At 44.3% G+C, this 20,555-nt stretch overlaps 1 protein-coding gene across 2 annotated transcripts; it reads right to left on the bottom strand.

Moving 5' to 3' along the window:
• Window positions 1-1,360: 1,360 nt before the first annotated feature.
• KAT14 (lysine acetyltransferase 14) lies at window positions 1,361-20,401 on the bottom strand. Of its 2 annotated transcripts, none has more exons than XM_068416754.1 (10): window positions 20,137-20,401; window positions 18,018-18,136; window positions 15,826-15,947; window positions 13,122-13,303; window positions 12,159-12,578; window positions 10,621-11,192; window positions 9,939-10,075; window positions 9,252-9,427; window positions 5,891-6,081; window positions 1,361-3,228 (listed from the first exon to the last, which is right to left on the bottom strand). In XM_068416754.1, the coding sequence occupies exons 1-10, from the start codon at window positions 20,390-20,392 to the stop codon at window positions 3,055-3,057; spliced, it is 2,349 nt and encodes a 782-aa protein (XP_068272855.1). In that variant the 5' UTR covers window positions 20,393-20,401; the 3' UTR covers window positions 1,361-3,054. The 2 variants fall into 2 exon arrangements, with proteins under 2 accessions (XP_068272855.1, XP_068272862.1); XM_068416761.1 differs by having other exon boundaries at window positions 12,159-12,575.
• Between the last annotated feature and the right edge of the window lie 154 nt (window positions 20,402-20,555).

Here is a 20,555-nt window from a genome sequence, read left to right as displayed (position 1 = left end):
CCTTTAATGAGGTCATTCTTATCAGTCTCCCTGAAGAAGGCAAATGTTGGTATTTCTACTTTTCCAGGTGACAGACAGATCCAAAATGGCTGAGATGCACTTCATCGCCTTTGAAGATCTGGGGGTAAATGAACCACCTGGATAAAACAAGCAGTCTGCAGCACAGCATGAATCCCCAAGCTGTTCTAACACCTTCTTCACTTGACATAGAATCACACAATCACAGAATCAATCAGGTTGGAAGAGACCTCTGGGATCATCGAGTCCAACCATTGCCCTGACACCACCATGTCAACTAGACCATGGCACTAAGTGCCATGTCCAGTCTTTTCTTAAACACGTCCAGAGATGGTGACTCCACCACCTCCCTGGGCAGCCCGTTCCAATGTCTAATGACCCTTTCTGAGCAGAAATTCTTCCTAATGTCCAACCTGAACCTCCCCTGGCGAAGCTTGAGGCTGTGTCCTCTTGTCCTATCGCTAGCTGTGTCCTCTTGTCCTATCGCTAGCTGCCCGTGAGAAGAGGCCAACTCCCACTTCACTACAGCCTCCCTTCAGGTAGCTGTAGACGGCAATAAGGTCACCTCTGAGCCTCCTCTTCTCCAGGCTAAACAACCCCAGCTCCCTCAGCCGTTCCTCGTAGGTCAGACCCTCCAGACCCTTCACCAGCTTGGTCGCCCTCCTCTGGACTCGCTCCAACACCTCAACATCTTTCTTGAAGTGCGGGGCCCAGAACTGGACACAGTATTCAAGGTGCGGCCTCACCAGTGCCGAGTACAGAGGGACGATCACTTCCCTAGACCGGCTGGCTACACTATTCCTAATAGAGGCCAGGATGCCATTGGCCTTCTTGGCCACCTGGGCACACTGCTGGCTCATGTTTAGCCGGCTGTCGATCAGCACCCCCAGGTCTCTTTCCTCCGGGCCACTTTCTAACCACTCTTCCCCCAGCCTGTAGAGCTGCATGGGGTTGTTGTGGACGGAGTGTAAGACCTGGCACTTGTTCTTGTTGAACCTCATGCCGTTGGTCCCTCTCAGGGACAAAGCCACAGAGGCATAAGCACAGAACAAGAAGCTGAAAATCTTCACGGTCACCTTTGAGAACATGATGCAGAGCTGGTCATCTTCTTCAGACTGTCTTTTATCTCCTGATTCTGGCTGGCAAGGAAAGAGCCTGCTAGAGCCTGCATGTGTGTAGCCTCTGTGTGGATCCCCAGTAGAGAAATAAGGAGTTTCTTGCCTTGCTCCACTGCCCACACACATGCTTTGTATCCTCTATCGGCCATACTCAGGTTTGCTAGATTTCAATGAAATAAGATGATGGAGGGACAGCTTAACAAACAGTATGACTACAGGCAGGCTTTTCCAAGGGAAGGGCTTTAATTCCATTCATAAAGACAGTTTTTTTCTTTCCAAGTACAGCTAACTCATAACATCAGTAACATTAAACATTTTCATGTAGTCATAAAGCAGGCGGAAATGTGCATGGATGTTAGGGCACAGAACATTTGGATGGGTTCTTTTTCCCTCCCACTAACACTGTTTTTGTTTTGGTGACAATGCATATTGGCTACACAAAAACATACTCTGTGCCCATCTCTCTGCTGTTACCAAAATGAAGACTCCATTAAGGCAACTACTACTATAACCAGGTACCCAACAGGTATACACAGTGGATTAAGAACAAAGAAGTCACATTTGTTGTGTAGCTCTCTATGGGGCTTGATGTGAAAGTAAGAGCACAGCGGATGGGATTCGTATTTAAAATGCACGGACTGACCTTCGGTCAGGCAGCAGAGCAAACTGCCAGCTTACTGTTCATCTGCAATAAAGTCAGGGAGAGAGAGAAGCTGCTAAACTGTGTAAAAGGACAAGACCTCACTACCATAGAAACTGTTTGGGGTCTGTATTTTTTTTAATTCTGGTTATTTTTTTATTCTTTGCTCTCCTCTTTACTTACACTTAGAGCCATGAAATCACAGCCTAAAGAACTGGAACTGGCCCACCTCTACCCTCTCCTCCCTCCAAGCTGCAAACAGATTGCTTCTATAAACCAGAGCCTGCATTTCAAACATCATCACTGACTTTTGTTCTGGGTTTCTTCTAGCCAGAGTGTCTGTAGCAGGAGGAGGTGGATGCTGGAGCCTGCGAGGCTGGCTCTGTGGTTAGAGGTGTGCCCAAAGGGCTGATCTGCAGCATCAACAACGGGCAGATAGGTTGTAAGATTTCAAAGAGCTAGTTTGGCAGCTGTTGTGTCCTACCTCACCTAGCTACAAACCCGCTTGACATCTTGTTCCTGAACACAAAACACTGTGCACAAAACACTGCGCACTACAAGAACTTCACATTGAGCACAGGGTCAACGAGGGGAAAGGAAGGCAGTAGGGAAGGAGGGAATGCTCATTTCCTCTGAGCTGGGAATTCGGGATCACGTGAGTTCACACGCTCTTCGTTATTCCTAAAACATGAGTCCAGTATTGCTGTTCTGGCATGTGTAGCTCTCCTAATCTTATCATCCAGCTAGATGCACCAATATCTTATTTCCCTTCACAGATTCAAGACACGGTTCCTAACAAAGCAATCAAATCACAGAAACACTGTGGATGATTTAAGTTTAGATGTTCATTTCCCATAAACAAAAACAGAAACAAAAAATTTGCAACTTTTTTTAGATAGATTTCAAAACTTGAAATCCATGGGGCCACTCTGAAGTGACAAGTATTTTTCTGTTTGGGGTTGGTTTTTTTGTTTGTCATTGAGTCTCTCCAAAGTAACAGTGGCAGGAAACCTCCCCATGAAGAACTTCAGTCTTCCAGTGGTTTCAGCATGTCCCAGTTGGCATTTCCAGGCCTCTCCCCTTGGAGTGTAGGAATCAATTCTCTTGGATTGCAGTTTCAGCACACAACATAGTACTGTCGACATTCGAAGTCCTAGGGATAAAGGCATTGGTGTGTTCCAGCTCTCATGTGGCAGCCAACGTCCTCCGCTGAAAGCTGTGGTAGTTCTTTGCTTGACAGATTGGGCTTTTCGCAGACCCCCAGACAGCTCCGACGGATCAGCGCCGCAGCCTGAGAAAGAATGCGTGCTTGCACTCCTTGCTGTCCAAGGGATAATATTTGTCGTAAAAATCCAAAATGTATTCTTCAGTCTTAAATCCAAACTTTTGGTAGAGCAGCATAGCAGGGTTGCTTGCAGAGACGTGAAGGGTTACGTCTTTGCCCATGCAGGTCTGCCAAGGGAGGGGGAAAAAAAAAGTATCACAGCAAGAGAATGAGACAGCCTCTGGGGGAATGCGGAGGTGAAGAGATTCATCAGTTCAGGTATTCAAGTTACTGAGGAAATGTGAGAAAATCGCAGGCCTCGACACAGAAGTTACCACACATAGCAACAGCTGAGAGGCGAAGGGAACACTGCTGTTCCTCTGAGCCTTTGTTTCTGGGAAACGTGGACTCTCTGACAATGAAAGCAGGTTTTGGATTATAATTTGTCAGCTTTCTATTGTCAATTGCTAAGTAATTGTTAATTAAAAATAATCTCGGTGTACAGCACTGACCTCAAATACTTATTAACAATGGCCTGAAGAAAAGATAAAACATGCCAGAGGATCAGGCACCGTGCTCCTCCCCGTCAGCAAACAGAGCTGAGTTCTGCAGGACCGCGCGAGCAGCCCCAGCGCACCTCTGGGCTGTCACGCTGGAATTCCTGTCTATCCCACCCAGCTCCTCTCCCATCCTTCAGGGCACAGCACTCGCCTCCTGCGAAAGCAGGGAATTCAGTTCAGACAGCAAATGGCTGAAGTTACCTTAAAGATGCCAGATTATTCTAACCAGCAGTTCTCTGATAAAGATGCCGATATAATAATTTTTTCCTGCTTTCATCTAGTGTTTTAATAGCATTCTATTTATATTGAACGTATTGTAACTCTAAGTGGGAACAGTAACACCCTTTAGGAAATTTCCATGGTAGATTATTCACATGGAAAACTCTCACAGGGATTTAAGAAAAAAAAAGTAAAATAATCTGGGTTCATTTCTGGGAAAAGGAATTTGGAATGAGATATTAAGAAGATGCTTTTTGGTCCTCTGGGCCGGATGCATTAGAAGGTAACTTCTGAAAACAAACCCATCATCAAGGCATCATTTGCATCACCACATTTTCTCTTAGATTATGCTGTTCCCAAGAATCCATCCCCAAACTCAGCACACTGATCCAAGAGACAGAGAATTACCCTTAATCCAAACAGTGTATGAAAGTGGCTCTAGCTACAGAGAGCAGACCCTGGTGTCAGCCCAAGCAGGCTGCAAAGCAGCACATACAATCTGGCGATTGAGGAACAGAAGGTCACAACCACCATTTCTTCTCTTCCATGACTAAATGCCTTCTACCGCTGACAGACACTCAGCAATGGAAAAATAAATCCACATGAGCTGACAATACACTGGTGATCTCTCATTGCTAGCAAGCCTAATCAGCCTCAAACGTGCCTGGCTCTCCTCAATGTGATAATTTTATGCTAGTCTACCTGCAAGCAGAATTAGGTTAATTGGCTGTAATACTGCCTACAAAAAGCTGTGATGATTTTCTACAGCTGACTTGCCAACACATCCCAACTCTGCTGGAGAGACATGAGTCCCGCTGCTGGATCCCTGCAAACCTTGGCGCATTGCTCATGCCTGTTCTCACTAGGTGTTGACATCTCACATCAACAGACTACCGTTGACGGCAATTTACTTAAACACTTTACACAGAGACGCTTGGGAAATGTAAGGGGTGAATTTAAAGTAGATTGGTTAGTGGCCTGTGTCAACACATAGAGCAAAGAGAGGTGGACGCTGCAGAGAGCTGTGTAGGCAGAAGAGTTACCCTCGGGTGGCCCAGAAGAGCTACCCTCAGTGGAAACTGCTTTTCCAAGGTACAGATCACTGTTCCCAAGGCTCTGCCAGCACTCCCTACCTCTCTTCAGCCAAATGAGTATGAGGAAAAAGAGTTTCAATGGTGAGTTTTTGCTAGTGTAGCTCATCTTGACTAAAACAAGTTAAGAAATGTTTCACATCGGCAGCTCTGCCAAGAGAGTTCAGGGAGTGGTAAAACTGTGGGCCCCAAAGAGTCACAGCTGGGCTCTGAAAAGGACATCTGTCTGCATCCTTACTCAAAATTAAACTGGCTTTCCTGCAATTTAATTCAAGAAAGTGAATGGAATTAAGGCCACCTGAATAACAGTATTCATTCAGAGATTCAATGAAGTTTAACTACTTTAATACCACCCGTTTAGTTAGCTCAGATTAATTTTCACAAGTGTCCCTGTGGAACAAAGCCCAGTACAAGCTAGTTTGAACAAATTTGAATGAGGTTGCAAACACTTATTCTTTATCTTCAACTCAGCTGGATTTGAACCAGAGTATTAAAAGTGAAAGAGAATGATAAAGATCAGTAAGTGATTTAATGCAACGGCCCTGGTCAGGGAATAAACCCCCAGGTGTAGCCAAGAAAGCTGCAATAGATTCTAACTGAACCTCCCCACTATTATCTCATTTTCTCCTCTAAACCCCAAATTTACGGTATTACTGTTATGTGAGCTATTGACCACCAAAGAACACAAGATTAATCCCAAGACAGTCAAAGTCTACAGCACCTTGTTAATTCTGAGGACCTGTCCAGTAGGGTTATTATACATTTTAGTTTATGCTTTTGAAGTGATTTCCCACCATAAATGTTCACACGGGCTGCTGACAGTGGACAATGTGTGCAGGTGTGTAAGCAAAGAAAGGGCAAGGGGAAAGAGACACAAAGCAGGAACACAACGCTACCCACTTTCTAATATTTGCACGTGTGCACACCAGGAAGAAGGGAGAGCTAGTTCTTTAGAAGAGACATGGGATTTTTTTCATTACCTGGATAAGATGGTAAATCATGAAGGTCGCAATCCCAGCTCTTCTCCACTCGGGGTGAACTAACAGGAAAGAGATGTAAGCTTCATTGTATTTCACGTCTGGCACCATAAAGCCAAAGGCAATAATAACTTTCTTGTAAAGGACGACAACGCTGAAGTCTGGATACTGCAGGCATTCGGACAAATCAATTCCTATGAAAAAAGAGAGAAACAGCAGCTGAAAGCATTGCAAATCAAACTAAAGGAGTCATATTGGCACGGAAATACAGAGTTTTAAGGCCTTTTAGAAACACTCACTTTTACCTTTATTTCAAAGCTCTGAGATCGAGAGACACCTTAACCAAACACACAGACAAAACTAGTAGTGCTGACTAGTGGGGATGCTTGCACAGAGAAATTAACAAAACTGATTTCCTCCCAAATGACTTGAGGATGAAGCTAAAACTCAAAAAGCACGTTCTCTAAAACACAATGATTTAAAAAAAAAATCACGTGATATCAGCACCCAACTAATCTTTCCTTGGTTTGTATTCTGAGCCATATCAGCAGACTCTGCTAAGGACCCAGTTCTAAATATGCACGTGGATAAAGATACTTGCATGTGCAAATGTTTGCTGGATTGGGTCCTAGTAAGTTTGTGCCCCTTGCCCGGGTTTCCTAAGGTCTACAGTAATGTTAATGGATAAGGGTTTGCTTCTTCATTTCACCTGGGCTGGGCCAGCACGAGGTTGGTGTACACCATTCCTATCCCAGTCGGCAAATGCCAAGGACCTGCCTGCAGACAAGCAAAGGGGGGCAGTTTAGAGTGTATCAGCCTGACAGACTGGGTGAACCATCCCGTTCTTCCTGCAAACTCTCTCCAGATGCAGCAGACATGAAACTGGGCTTCAGCTTTGGTAGCATTACCTGCCTAAGGTTCCTATCTCTTTTCTCCACCTGGCCTTGAGCTTCTGCTGCTTCCTGTGTTGTGCATACTCAGCTGTTTGTGGAGCTGCACTGTGAACCTGACCACAGCTTTCAATGCTATCAAAACATTTACTTTTAGCGTGCAAACCTTCTAATCTGGGGCATGAAGCAGCCTCTCAGGCAGTGGTGCTTCTGTGAGTCAGAGGCTGGACAGAAACGCCTGAAGCTGGTGACTTCTGAGGGGAGTTTGTTACCTTGCCTAAGCACATCGCTGCTGCAGCCTAAGAGGATCCACACAGCATGTTAGGGCCAAGCAGTGCAGTTCATAGCACAGAAGACTGCTTGGTAATTTGTGTGGACAGGCCCTAAATGAGGTGCAAGACATAGCAGAGCTGTGCCATAAATGTTAGTTTCGGCCTCAAATTGGCAATCACGGATATATTTGGAATGTGGGATAACAAAATAGCAGAGTATGTTTTCCAGTAATGTTTATCACTCTTAATGAGATGCAAGACTTCATAAGGCACCAGGCACAAATAAGCGGGTGAATTATTTTCTTGCTCTAGAGTAAGCTGGGTGGAGTAAGACGTGGGAGGAATTGATTGGCAATAGGGAGCCGTGTTAATTATCTCAAGGCTGCAATTGACTGTGAAGTGCCTTACAGCGTGTCTGTACAGGAACGCTACATTGCCCTGAGCACACTGGTGTCTATGAAATGGTGCCGTCCTCTCAGCACGCAGTTATTCCTGTAGGAAGACGCTTAGCTCAGTATGGTTTACCACTCGTCTGCTGGGGAGATGTTTCCCGTTAGGACATGAAGGCACAAGATATCGTGAGAGACAACAATGGGGAATCTTGCTTCACATCAGCTCATTTGCGGTAACTACCTGCAAACTTGTTTCTGCGTTGTGAGAAACAAGAAGAGGTCTGATGGGAAGGATATGGAGAGGTGGAAGAACTACGGCCTGGGCTCACCCCACCCGGTGAAGTGCCTAAAACTGAAGAACTCAATGAGAGCATCACTAGTAGAAGGCAACTGAGCACACCTAAGACGTCATTTACTGATAATAGCATCCCCCAAGCACACAGGCTTCGTATGCCTAAACTTAGGTGGAATTACAGCTGTTTCTCTGAACAACACTGCTATCTTATTTATGCTCTTCCAGCTGCATATCCCAGCCCCTCCCCAACTGTACCAGCCTATTGTGAAGCTAAACCCCTCACATCCACAAAGAGACTATGCTTTATCTCCTGAAGTATCACCACCTCCCTTACCTCTCCTGCTAAAACAGAACCAAGGTGCCATAGATTGTATAATCCTAGCTTCAGAAAATTTGCACCATGGAAGAGATTTTGATTCCTGTTTGGAGACCGATGGGAGTGTCAGCTTTCTGATTTAATGATGAACAGTTCACAGTCAGGTGGAACACACCCACGCTCCTTATGTTAAATAAAACAGGGTGAGTCCTGAAGAACTTAATGAAGGTGGGACCCAACTTGGCCAAAACTTCAAATGCATTTTCAGAAGAGGAGAGACTATGACAAAGGAGTTCAGCCTCTGCTGGGATTGCAAGTGTCTCTCATGAGCTCCAAAACAGCTTGTGAAAGAGAAGGTATGCCACATTATCTCCCCACGAATTGTACAATTTGGACAATAAGTAGCACAAAGAGCTGCGATCCTGACTGCAGCATATAAGCACTGCTGAACTACAAACCCTGTTGAATCACTATCTGCAGATCAAAATGTAAAGCAGTTACTTGGAAAAAAGGTGTGTACTGTTTGTACTGGGCTTTTCTAAATTAGTCTGCCAGGTTGTTTGCTCATCAGAAGCTGATCCATGCAGTAGAAGAACGTCACTATTATTATTTTAGAAGAACTAGAGACTACAGCCTCCTAACTGCCCTCACTGTCCCAAAGAGCATAGAATTCAAGAAATGACACATAAAAATTGATACCCAAGCTTTCCCATACCTTGCAAATACTGAGGCTTGAAGAAATAAAGGACACCACAGTGAAGCTTGCAGTTGTAAGTGCAATTCCCAAATTTCACTCCAACATATACAGCTTATGGCTGCTAGGAAGAAACTTTCTTAAGCTAGTAAGCAGTAGATCTCTGGTATAAAACTGTTTACTTCACCCCAGATTCCGCAAAACGTTTCACTGGATGCTTAATTTTAGTAACTGACTACTTCTATTGGCATCAATGGTGTTACCCAAAATAACCTATCTCTTTAAGTGCTGTGCTAATTAGGGCCTAATTGCCCAGTTCTAAATGATCTCAAAAGACAAAGACACCAAACCCATGTCTCCATCTCAACTGCATTCCTATGACATCAGATAATGGTTTTCTAAGAACCGAGCCAGACACCAACTGAAGAAAAATTTGGCCCAAGAATACTTTTTTCTGAACAAAACCACTTCCTTCTTAGAAAACCAAGCACTGAAAGAATCTTACCAGGCCAGAAGAATTCGTGGCACATGGAGTTTATAGTGGGGATGTGATTAGGGCGAACATAGCAGTAATCAATGGGTGCTTCTGGCTCAGCCTTCCAGTTGAAATCATTCCTGTGTGGATACGCCCGGATTTCTGCCAGCAGCCTAAGTTTTGGGGGCTTTGTCTCATAATCGCGTCTGCCAGTAACATGAAAAGCAAACACAAAAGGCGAGTGAGCAACAATAACTGCCATGGCAGCTGAATGGGTACTGCCCATGAAATATTTTCTGACATGCTCAACTTGGAACAAAAGAACAGTCTTCTATTCATGCAGGAAAGCAGCACCCAGCTCAGCAAAAACACCCTTGTGCCAGAGGCCAGGACACTTCCCGGATTCACAGCATACCAAGCCAGCCTCTCCTTACAGCAGGAGCAAGGAAATTGGGGTTCTGACCCAAGAGCAAGTGCAACTTGAATTGAATGACTAAGGTGATTCCCTCTCTGCCCTGCCCTCTCTTGGAGATTCCCCTTCCCAATGCAAAGCCAGTTTAACTACTCAGCTAAATTAAACACCATCCTCTTACGGCTACCATAGTATACTGGGTTGTACTTCAAGGATTAGTGAAGAGCACTGCCCAAGAAAGTTGTCCTTTCCATGGGCTGTTGGTTCACAAGCCAAGAGCAAATTCAACCTCTGACCAGCTGTACCTGATGTAAGGTTTCAGGACACGGGATGTGTAAGGACTGACAATACTGTGGTCTGTCAGCAGGTCTTCTGAGCCTACCAGTCGATACAGAAACTTTGTTGTCTGCTGTCGATATCCCTTCATGGCCGGCAGCATTGTCTATATGCACAAAAAAATGCAGAACGTTTCAGGAAGATCAGTCAGTGACTTAACACAGGGGAATCATACCAACAGAGGGAGGATAAGGGCCTTTCAACGTGACAGGATGGACTGGACCCACAGCGTGATGGTCCCACCTCAGAGGACTCTGCTGTGCTCTCAGATTTAGGGCCCAAACCTATGAGCCACACACATCAATCAGAAAAGCGCTGCAAGTGATCTCCCTCCCACATAGCATGAAAGAGCAAACACCTATTTGGGTACTTCCAGGCCTCCACCATCAGTGTTTGGGCAGGGCTGGAGTACAAACACATAGACATTTGTGGTGCTGACACTGATAGACAGCTATGCTGTATAAGCATGTCCCAAGAAGAAAGGGGCTTGTGAGAGCATTGGTGGGGACACAGCCCCAAGTCAAAATCAGTCTTGTTCACATAATCCTTTTCACTTTGAGAGTCAGATAACCTCAAGGTGATACTGCTGTCTGCAGCAAAAGCTCTAAAATAACCAGTGCCAAAAGCTCAGTTAGATTTGGAAACACTCACCTGGTATCTGTCCAAGATCCTGAAGTCCTGGCTAGTAGTTCTGTATGTTGCTTGCCCTACTGGGGACCTGGAAACAACTCCTTCTTTGGCTCCGTAAATCCCATCAACCAAGAGCAGTGCAGCATTCACAACTTGGTCCAAGTCAAAGAGTGGCAGTCCTCTTTCCCTCTTGGCCTGCCTGACTATCAGCTTGCGCCTCAGCCTCCGAGCCTCTGGGGTCATGCTCATGGCATTGGGACAGGCTTCCAGTCTCTTCAGCAGCAGCTTTTCCTCATAGATACTAACAGAGGTATGCTTGGGAGCTCTGGGTTTAGCATCCTTCTCCAGCTGTGGCTTCCTCTTGTCTCGCCCCCTCACCTGCAGTGATGCATTTGACTCTTCAGGATCTTCACCGTCACCTTCCATCCTTTCATTTTTTTCCTCTTCGCTCTCCACCTCCTGCTTGATCTGCTCGGCTGTCTTCACTTTTTTTCTACTTGCTATCACAGTGCCAGCACCAGCTGTCCCACTGGGAGGGGGCACGTACTCTATTCCTGGGTCTATGACTCCATCCCCTTCCATCTCCTCATCATCTGTTCAACAGATCAAAATAATCCAGTAAAAATGTAAACATCAAATCCCCATTGCAAAAAGGGTTGGCACAGGACTTTTCTACTAAGGAGAAATAATGCAGGTTTACCCAACACACTCCATTTTCTATATACTTCTAGACCTTCTGATTTTGGACAGGAGACACCATAAGTAGTCCAATTTCAGGACACAGAATAAATCCTCCTGCAGTTTGACATCTGAAAATACAGCACTCCTGAGCTGCAAGCTCATGCTCTTTGATAAATGTTAAGTTGTTGAAAATTCCTAAAGACTGGGGATCAAATGGTCAAGCTGGTGAGCTGTATCTTAAGGTAGCATACCCTGGAGAAGTTCTCTTTAATCTGAGGGAACAATTAGGAGTTACAGAGGCACAGGATTAGTCCCTCTACAGAACCTGACTATCCTTCCTTCCATCAAGAAGTGCTTTATTCTCTACTTTCATGATTAGACTGAGGTCTGGCTCCTCAATGAACTAAGAGCATTCAGCCTGCATCCCTGCTTTGCGACCTGACCAAAATTTATCATCTGTTAATCGGGATGTTCAAACTTATAAAACTACTGGAACATTATCATGAGAATAAAATTTCTCCCATTTAAAAACATTCGAAACAAAATTAGAGTTGCTATCTAACAGTGTCATCTGCGTTGCAGTGAAATGCTTATGCTGAGTGGTGCAACAGTTGCCCGGTAAAATCTTCTACCCACTGTTTATTCAGGATTGCTCAGAAGACGATAATGGTGGTTCTTTCTGGCCTCAGAAGTTGGCAATACAAATATGGAAAACTAATCAAGATTTACATGCAACTAAGACAAACAGAATTTTACCAGTTACTTTCCACCTTTTCTTGAAAAAATGCTGCAGCTCATTGGGAGTTTCTTTTTTTTAAACATCTTCCTTGATAACTATATATGGCTTATTATTAAACAAAAACCATGGCATCTCTTACCATGAAACAGAGCCTGTGGTGGCATGACATCTGGGATGAGATCTGCTTCTGAGAGAAGGCTGGGAGTAGCTGAATGTGAGGCTGGAGTGCCAGGAGCAGAGAAGTCCAGAGATGGGGAAGGAGAAGGGCTTGTCAGAGGAGTGCGATCTGAAGAGCTCAAGGAGGAGAAGTCAATCACCTCTCCTTTCTCAAGGACAATATCGGGACGACGGCCTCGACTGGTGAATTTAACGGGAGTGGAGGAAGTACTCCGGTCCAGGAAGCCGGCTGCCTCCTTCTGGGCTCTCCGAATATCCTTGGCTTCCTGAGTGCGGGATCTCTTCTCCTTCAGCTCCATGGCTGATTCGACTGGATTGCGGCTTACCCGCTTCCTGAGTCCTTCCACCGTAATGATGGGATCCAGAGGTGGCTTTGAAGCTGCTAAAGAAGTAGTTTGCTTATTCTAACAGCCACTGAGCTCCTGCAGTCACTGGATACATACTATATGGTCAGAAGAACACATTGACTACAAATCTTAGAAGATGTATTTTCAAAATATACAAAAAATTCACTCTGGGATATGTAGCATAAAGCCAATGCACAACTAAAGCCCAATCTTGCTCCTCTGCACAGAAGGGAATTTGCATCCAGTGACAAAAGATTAAAAAACCTTCCCCAGGGTAAAGAGGAGCAAAGACATTGTAGATTTCAGCTACCAAAAAAATGAACGAATCTCAAAGGCCTTTAAGTCGGTTAGCACAATGCAAAAAGGCAATAAAATATAACAGGCCTCTCATACTTCAGCACATGCAACATAGTCCTCTTAAATCAAGCATTACAGCAGAGCGAAACTAAGAAAAAAAAAATCATGCCCTGTCACTGTCCGTACACACACTTTGCTTTGAGTAAACTTTTCTCATGTCTTCCAGTTCTGTCAGCTCTGGCCCTAGCTAGGAACCTACAGGCCATAGGGAAAAGGGTTACCTTTTGCCTTTAGTGCAGATGCAGACAACTTCTCTCCTTCAGGTTTCATTGTTGGGGGTTTATTATGAACCAGTTTCCACCATCCTGGTTCTCCAAATTCCTGTGCCCCTGAGCGGAAAAACAAGGGGCTCCCCACAGAGAGACAGCCAGCAACTGTGCTCCACCATGTTGAGGTCTTTTTCCTACAGTGGGAGAGGGGAAAACAAGTGTTAGGTCCCCACTCGCCAGCTATGCATTCATCCTGAAGCCTCCTCCCTCCACCAAGATGGAAAGGGCAGAGTGCTTCTGCCACTGGCACTGATGCAGGGGGATGACGTACTCCCTACACCCTCATCCTCTAAGAGGCGAAAGATGAATTAATTTCTTCTCAAACAGAGACTGGTGGGATTTGATGCTCAAATCGCTGTGCACATATGCTCCATAAATGCCATGCAAATGCAGCATGGCGAGACTCAATTTTTCTTTTGTCAATGAGCTGCCATACGTCGAGCCTACAGAGGAGAGGTCTGCCCTGCCACTGGAACTTCCAGCTTTCAAACGCTGATGTTGCTACCTTCATTAATGATTTGACAATATGAGAATGGGAACAGGATCCTAGTGATGGCTCTGCTGACCTGCAGATACTGCAGAGTCATATTCCGTTACTGAAGACAGCAAACAGGACTCTGGGTGTGCAGGATGGGAGAGACAAGGGAAAGGTAGTGAGAAAGGTGTCACTTCACACAGAAGGAAAGACAAACTTAATTTAAATGCCTGCCTTCACTACTTTGAGATTTCATTTAGCAAAGCACGCTCCCAGAGCTGTAGGACGGGATCCCTAAGGCTGAATTCACAAAGGGGGTTGGGATCTGACCACTCTGCCCTCCATAGCTGCAGCCTTGTCAGGCACTACAGAGAAACAAAGTCAGGGGTCTGAGAAATAAATCACCGAGGACAACTGAGCTGCAGGAAGTGGCAAGGTAACAGAGTGTGTATGCTTGTCCCACAGACACATGCATGCAATATATAATGGAGCCCTATCTCTGCTTGGGGTTTTCTGCCATAGAACCTCTCCTGCAGCATGGGGAAGAGGATCCCTACTAGTCAACATACCAGTCAGCCACACTCACTGAACTGTATTTGAAGTACATTTTTGGCCACTCGGAGGCAGGGAGCTGCATTTAAGCCTTTCACTCTGCAGGGCAGTGTACTCTGCTGAGCATTTGAGCACTTTGTGTTCCTCTAAGAACCAGTCACAGGACTAAATAAAATGTCATTTAGGGAAGAAGTGAGAAGAAATATTAAAAAACTGCCCCTGTAGCCAGTAACTGAGGTACTCCCTTGATTACTAGAGAATCAGGTTCATGGTGTAAACTCTAAACCCTTATTTGCACAGGATTTTGGGATTCCTTCTTGCCTTTGCACATCTCCACCAGCAAAAACTTCAATACTCAGGCTAGGCTTGGCCAAACAGGTATTCACTCCTGTCTGAGTGTTGCCAATTACGTACCTTGGGATACTGACCCTCAAATATGGGGGATTAAACTCAAGGGCCCCAGATCAGAGTCTGGAGCGTTACAGTAAGTCTGGATAAACTGTGCTTTAATATGCCAAGGAAGTAAAGCATGGCACGCCTTGAACCACTACACATACAGTTCAGCTGTCCCTGCTCCATCAGTGACTTGTCCAGGCAAGTGGGGAGACTACATCTGAGGCCAGTAATCACTTCATCTGAATTTAATCAGGACAAGGAGTGCCCTGTTTCCAGGGCAGGTCTCAAAAGGCAGCAGCAAACCCTGGGAGGTGATGGCTCCCTGAGCGAGGGACAATGGGCCATCAGCTGCCTTCCTGTCAGGGTCCCGTGGTTTCCAGAGGGGACAAATACTAACATTTCTGACAACAGAGCAAGGAGGCACAGACAAGCAACGAAAGCAAAGCCAAAGAGCAAATCTGGTTAGGGAGAAAGGCCAGATCTTACAACAGAGAAATCCCTGGGGAAGAAAAGCAGCTGTGAAGTCAATCAAATCTACAGCTTCGGAGGCTTGCTCACTTTCTTTCCTGCCTCTGTAGCCCATGCATTAACAGTGAGACTTGGGTTTGACATGTACCATTTGTCTATACAGCACACAACTCATCATGCCACGAAGGCTGCTCTTTATGAGAAGGGTTCTTACCCTGACAGCTTCTTTCTTTACACACACTGAAAAACATTTCAGTGGTTTGTAATGCCTGCTATGTAAAAGCTATTTTATTAAGATCCAAAACAAGCTAAGAGGCAAGGCACAATTTTCCTTTTTGGAGAACTGCGTCCATACAAGCTTCATAGCCAAGTAACATGGTACTTTGCTGAACCTTTTTTTTTTCTTTAAAGCCCTGTGACATCAGGACTAGCCCGTCCGTTGTGTCTATTTAGAAATACTCAAAGGCTTTGCAGGTTCATACGCTACCTACAGGAAGATAAGAAATAACCCAAAATATATGTATTCGCATTGCTTTCGTGTGACATTCTTGGGGTTGGTTTTCCCCACTAAGAAATGCTTACTCTTTTTCAAGAGTACCCCTCATGCCTACATTCAGCTTCTTAATATTAAATCCTCCAATTTTCTCACTAGTGAGGCCCAACAGAGACATCACCAGATTAACCAGGATTCTTGTCCATTTGTGTAACAGGTTTTAATTCCTTTGGCTCACCAACCAGACCTTCAGGGAAACATCACGTCTTTACCTATTCCCTAATAAGAAAGTCCAGTGTTTCTCAATAAAAGCACAAATGTCTTCTTTCCATCTGAAAGTACCCCTGCGGCCTGTTCCTTCCAGAGACAAATTGTACATTGCCAGCATGACAACCTGGAACAGAAAACGTTTGATACAAGTGAATCTTTTCTGTTTCATCGGCTGAACTGCCCCCCACAGCCGCCACACACACGCAGATTTGTGCTCCCTCATAAATATCTTATTTTTGCAACATCTCGCAGGCAACTGCTGCAATCCATCTTCTTCCTGCTTTCCTGCTGCCCATTCTCGTCTTTCTATTGTTAGATGCACATTCTCCCGGAGATTTCTCCATCCCAGGGGAATAACAAGCTGCCTAATTATGCAGGTTTATGCTGAGATACAAGCTTTTACAGCGGTTGTATAAATGAATTATATCACAACTGGGATCTGAATGTAGTGTGGAGGTAGGGAAAATTGTTTCAAAAAAAATGGTCACAAGTAATCCCACTATCTAATCCATCAGAAACATAGTGACAATGTTTTTTCTAGATACTTACTGTTACCTTTCAAACTGAACAGACTGTAAACTCTCTGTAAAATCACATGATATCTACTAATTGTTCTGGATGTGCAAGAATTAAGTTTGTCTCCAGGTGATCTTCATTAAAGACAATACTTTTACAGCTCATTCATGTGCTTCATAACCAAATTCAGTCTGACCTATTATATGCCTAAACTAAAGGGCAGGTTTGAAAAATATCACACCTCTTTGTAAGTAAATCCTAGGTGATAACTGTTAATTACATTTACCCAATTCATTTGGATACAACTACAGTCCTACAGCTGGGCTGGGACCATCCTTCATCAATCACACAGCTTCGGTTGGATACCACTTCCAATAGGGACTTAATTCTTCACTGTCAGAGAAGTCTGAAATGTATTTTTTAATAGGGAGATGGGTCTCCTTTCACTGGGCTGTAACCTTCTGGAATGCATTGCTGAAGATGCCAAAATGAGGAAATACAGACAGCCTTAATGTCCCCTGTACCGTATTTCTGCCTTGTAACCCCTCTTAGACTGATAACCATTTATCCAGGATTCTGTGTTTTTTTTAAGTCAGGTGGGACAGTGCCTCAGGACTTCAGAAACAATTGTCTTTTCAAATAACTAAAGATAAGGATCAGTTGAGGCCACATGCTCTGAAAAAAATCCAGAAATCACTGTCTCCATTTTTCCTACTTCAGATAAGCCTAGGGAGACAGTCTCTTCACTAGTCAACTTTCTTCCTCACCTATTTTGATTTTGTCTTTCCCTTTGCCACGCAGAAGAGACCTGAGCGTAATGCTAGCAGCCTTTGCTCTCCAGATCTGTAACTTCCTGAAACTGGTGTAGCACAGACTGCTACACCAACCCTTTCCCCTGCACAGGGCTCCACTGGGCACCATGGGAAAGCACTGTAGGAGTTACAACCGGTGTTTTAAATGATCTATCATGAGACAGCACACCACTACTGTCCCAAAGCATGCAAACAGATGTCTTGCACATACTGCCCAATGCTCAGCATATGGAAACACTCAATGCTGAGCAGCAGCTACTGCTTGATCAAATTCATTTTATGCAGAGGCAGCCAGCACTGCCTGCCTGCCCCTCCAGTGCCTTGCTTAGAGCAAGATGATGTGCATCAGTCCACCCATATGTTGGTTGCTGTATAATCCAAATTATTTTGATTGCTCAAGTGTGCAAGTGACAGAAATAGCAAATTCCAGCAAGGACTATTGCTAGTGAGTAAGCAGCCAGGTTGGAGCTTTGCATTCAGGGAGCTGGCAAGCTTTCTGTTTGTATGTTGCCACTTCACCAGTTTTACATTTGCTCATATACACAAAAAATTGTTCAAGCCTAGCAGCCAAATTGCATTCACTTTGCTTTTCCAAACCTGCCTGAAGCCATGAATTCATGAGCAACATAAGGGGAAGGAAGAAAAAAAAAAAAAAAGAAAAAAACAGTGTGTGGTTTGTATGATTATCTTTCAATTTACCTGCCAAATGCCCAAGTTCTAATATGCAGGGAAACCTTAGCTAATTAATTTCTGAAGTTCATGCATATGTTTCTTTGTTACCTATACCTGACCCTTCTTTTCTAGGTAGCACATACACAACAAACAACAGTTTTAGAAAGTACTGTGGTTGTTCTGCTGGCACTTACTTGTTGCCATGTTAATCTCAGCCGTTCAAATTGCTCCTTCCCATCTTCTGAACAATCAGAGCAAGTAAATCTGAAAAAGTTATCTCCTTTGAGGTAGCTGAGCTGTTCTCTCAGTTGACCTAAAATGAATAGGCAAAAATAGATTTATTGGTCCTTTTATAGGAAAAAATGCTGCAAAGGAGATTTGGATTCCCTACAACATCAGGCAGAAAAGTACTTCTTGCATTTTTCCCAGAGTCCAGAGACCCAGACAGTTCCCAGAAAGCATCAGAACTCGCCGAGACAGAAGGCGCAGATTCATTTCACAGTTGCAGCAGACAGCAGTGACCAACTGCCAAAAGAATGGCCCAACATTATCAGGAAACGCTTTTTCTTGATTGCAGTTGGTGAATTAGGTCCCAATCAGCAAAGCATTTCAGTACACTGTTTGTACGTTGCTTTGCTGTGTAAAGTTAACCCTGCATAAGTTTGCTGAACAAAAGTGATCATATGAATCAGGACTTCTAAACTCACCAGGGGTTAATTTACACAAATATGAAAAACTAAAAAATAAAATCACAAGATGGGGAAACAGTTAAGACTACAGCTTTTCTGAAAATTCACACCTGTAAGGTCTTTCTCTAAAAGTATGACATCTCTTTTACTGTGTAGCGACACCAGATCAAGAATTTGCAGTATATGGATGCTCTGCTTCTGTAGTGAATTGCAGAATCTAACGATTAAAGTTGCACCTATGTCTGATGGGGAAACCCCCCTACAATAGTAGATTAACAGAATTTCTAGATGGCAATTCAATGTAAAAAGTGATCATTTGTCCGAGCTTGTTGGTGACTTTCACAAGTGACAACTGATATATGCATAACTGAACAATTAGCAAAGAGAACAGTATTTCCCTTTTCCAGCTCGTTTACTTTGCACACTTGTATCTAGTTACTCTTGCTCTGTGATTGGCTTTTTCTGCTCTTTGGATTTGTTCCACAGCAATGAGAGAGGAACACCTTTGTAAAATAAAACAACTCGAGTGTTAAATCAAGTGCTCTAAGATGAGTTATCTCATGCTACCTTCAACTCTACTCCATTTTTTTAATAATTAATACATTTCAAGTTAATATGTCCTTTTAACTGCATACTACCTTAGTAGTACAATGCTGGTTCCACTACATTAACATCAAAACAGTCACTAACATGCCTTTAGAGGAGATTTCTACACTGTAACTTTTGGCATATTCTAGAATGGTGAAAAAGGCAGCTCTGATATATCTGCAAGGCAGGTGCCACCTGAAGAGTTCACTATTTCTAGCCACAAACAAATAAAAAACAAAACAAAAAACTCCAAAAAACCCAAGTTAAAAAAAACCACAAAACACAAAAAACAACCAGTGCTTAGCAATATCTAGCTTTTGGATCCAATAGATCTGATACTCCAGAATTTAGAAGTAAAGTCTAGTCTGTCATGTTGCTAACAGCATGTATCTTATGTCAAGCAGTAGCAGAGGGATCAAGTTCTGCAGCTTGCTCCAAATGCCTCCCAAAGCTAGCTGCTACAGGCTGGACATGCTTCTGTGAAAGCTAAATTACATTTACATTATTGGGAAACCATTAAGGCTGAGATTTAGCCATATGCTCCACAGATGTGACAAACTGACCAGGAAAAAAAAAATAAAGAAAAAGTAACACTATCCCAAAACCCTTTTCCTCCACAGGAAGAGCTTTACAGCAAGGGTCATTATCTTTATCTGAGTGAGCAGAGAGGCCCAGTCGCCTGGCCAAAGTTCGCTAAACACACCAGCAGCAAGACTGGTGAGGGTGTGCATGTTTCTGAAGTCATACCCTTGTTCTCTAATTAAAGAAGACACTCTCATTTTTTTACAGGGAATGCCAGCTTCAGGCACCCATACAGTTCATGGATGGAAGTGCCTAACACACACGGCTGGTATCAGGCTGCCATGCATGGAGCTGCAGGGCTCCATGCAATGCCAAGACAGCCTTTCTTCTCCATAGGATGAGATACAGCTAAAGAAGGGCAGCCCCATAAAAATGGTATGAAGGACAGTGTAACCACCTTGCAAACAACCACCACAGCAATGCAAGCAAGACACAACACAACTGGCAGGCTTACTTGCTGGAATCCACTTCTGGCACTTCTCGCAGTAATAGGACATCTCCTCCATCCAGGACGCGTCACCTTCGTCGCTGTTCAGAGAGTCCCCGCTCTGGTCGTGTGATAAATCTACTGAAGCCTGGTCCTCAGACTCGACAATCAGGAGGGTCTCCCCTTCCACCTCACCCTCCTCCAGGCCCTCTGAGGTGGAGGTCCTGGTGGCTTCATCATCATGACGGCTCAGCAGCCCACTCATGTGAACATTATTAGCCATCCTAGATGGTGTTTGCACAACAAGGAGCTATTTCTCCCCACATTGACAAGTCCATCCACACTGGATGTGCCAGCCAAGTCTCCACAGTCAAAGTACTGTGATAGAGGAAATGTTTTGTGTCCACCCTATAGCTTTTGGGGCTGGATTATAACCTATACAAAGG

Source organism: Nyctibius grandis, chromosome 1 (genome assembly GCF_013368605.1).
Source record: "Nyctibius grandis isolate bNycGra1 chromosome 1, bNycGra1.pri, whole genome shotgun sequence".
Taxonomy (NCBI): Eukaryota; Metazoa; Chordata; class Aves; order Nyctibiiformes; family Nyctibiidae; genus Nyctibius; species Nyctibius grandis.
This window is presented reverse-complemented; position numbering and strand designations above follow the sequence as displayed.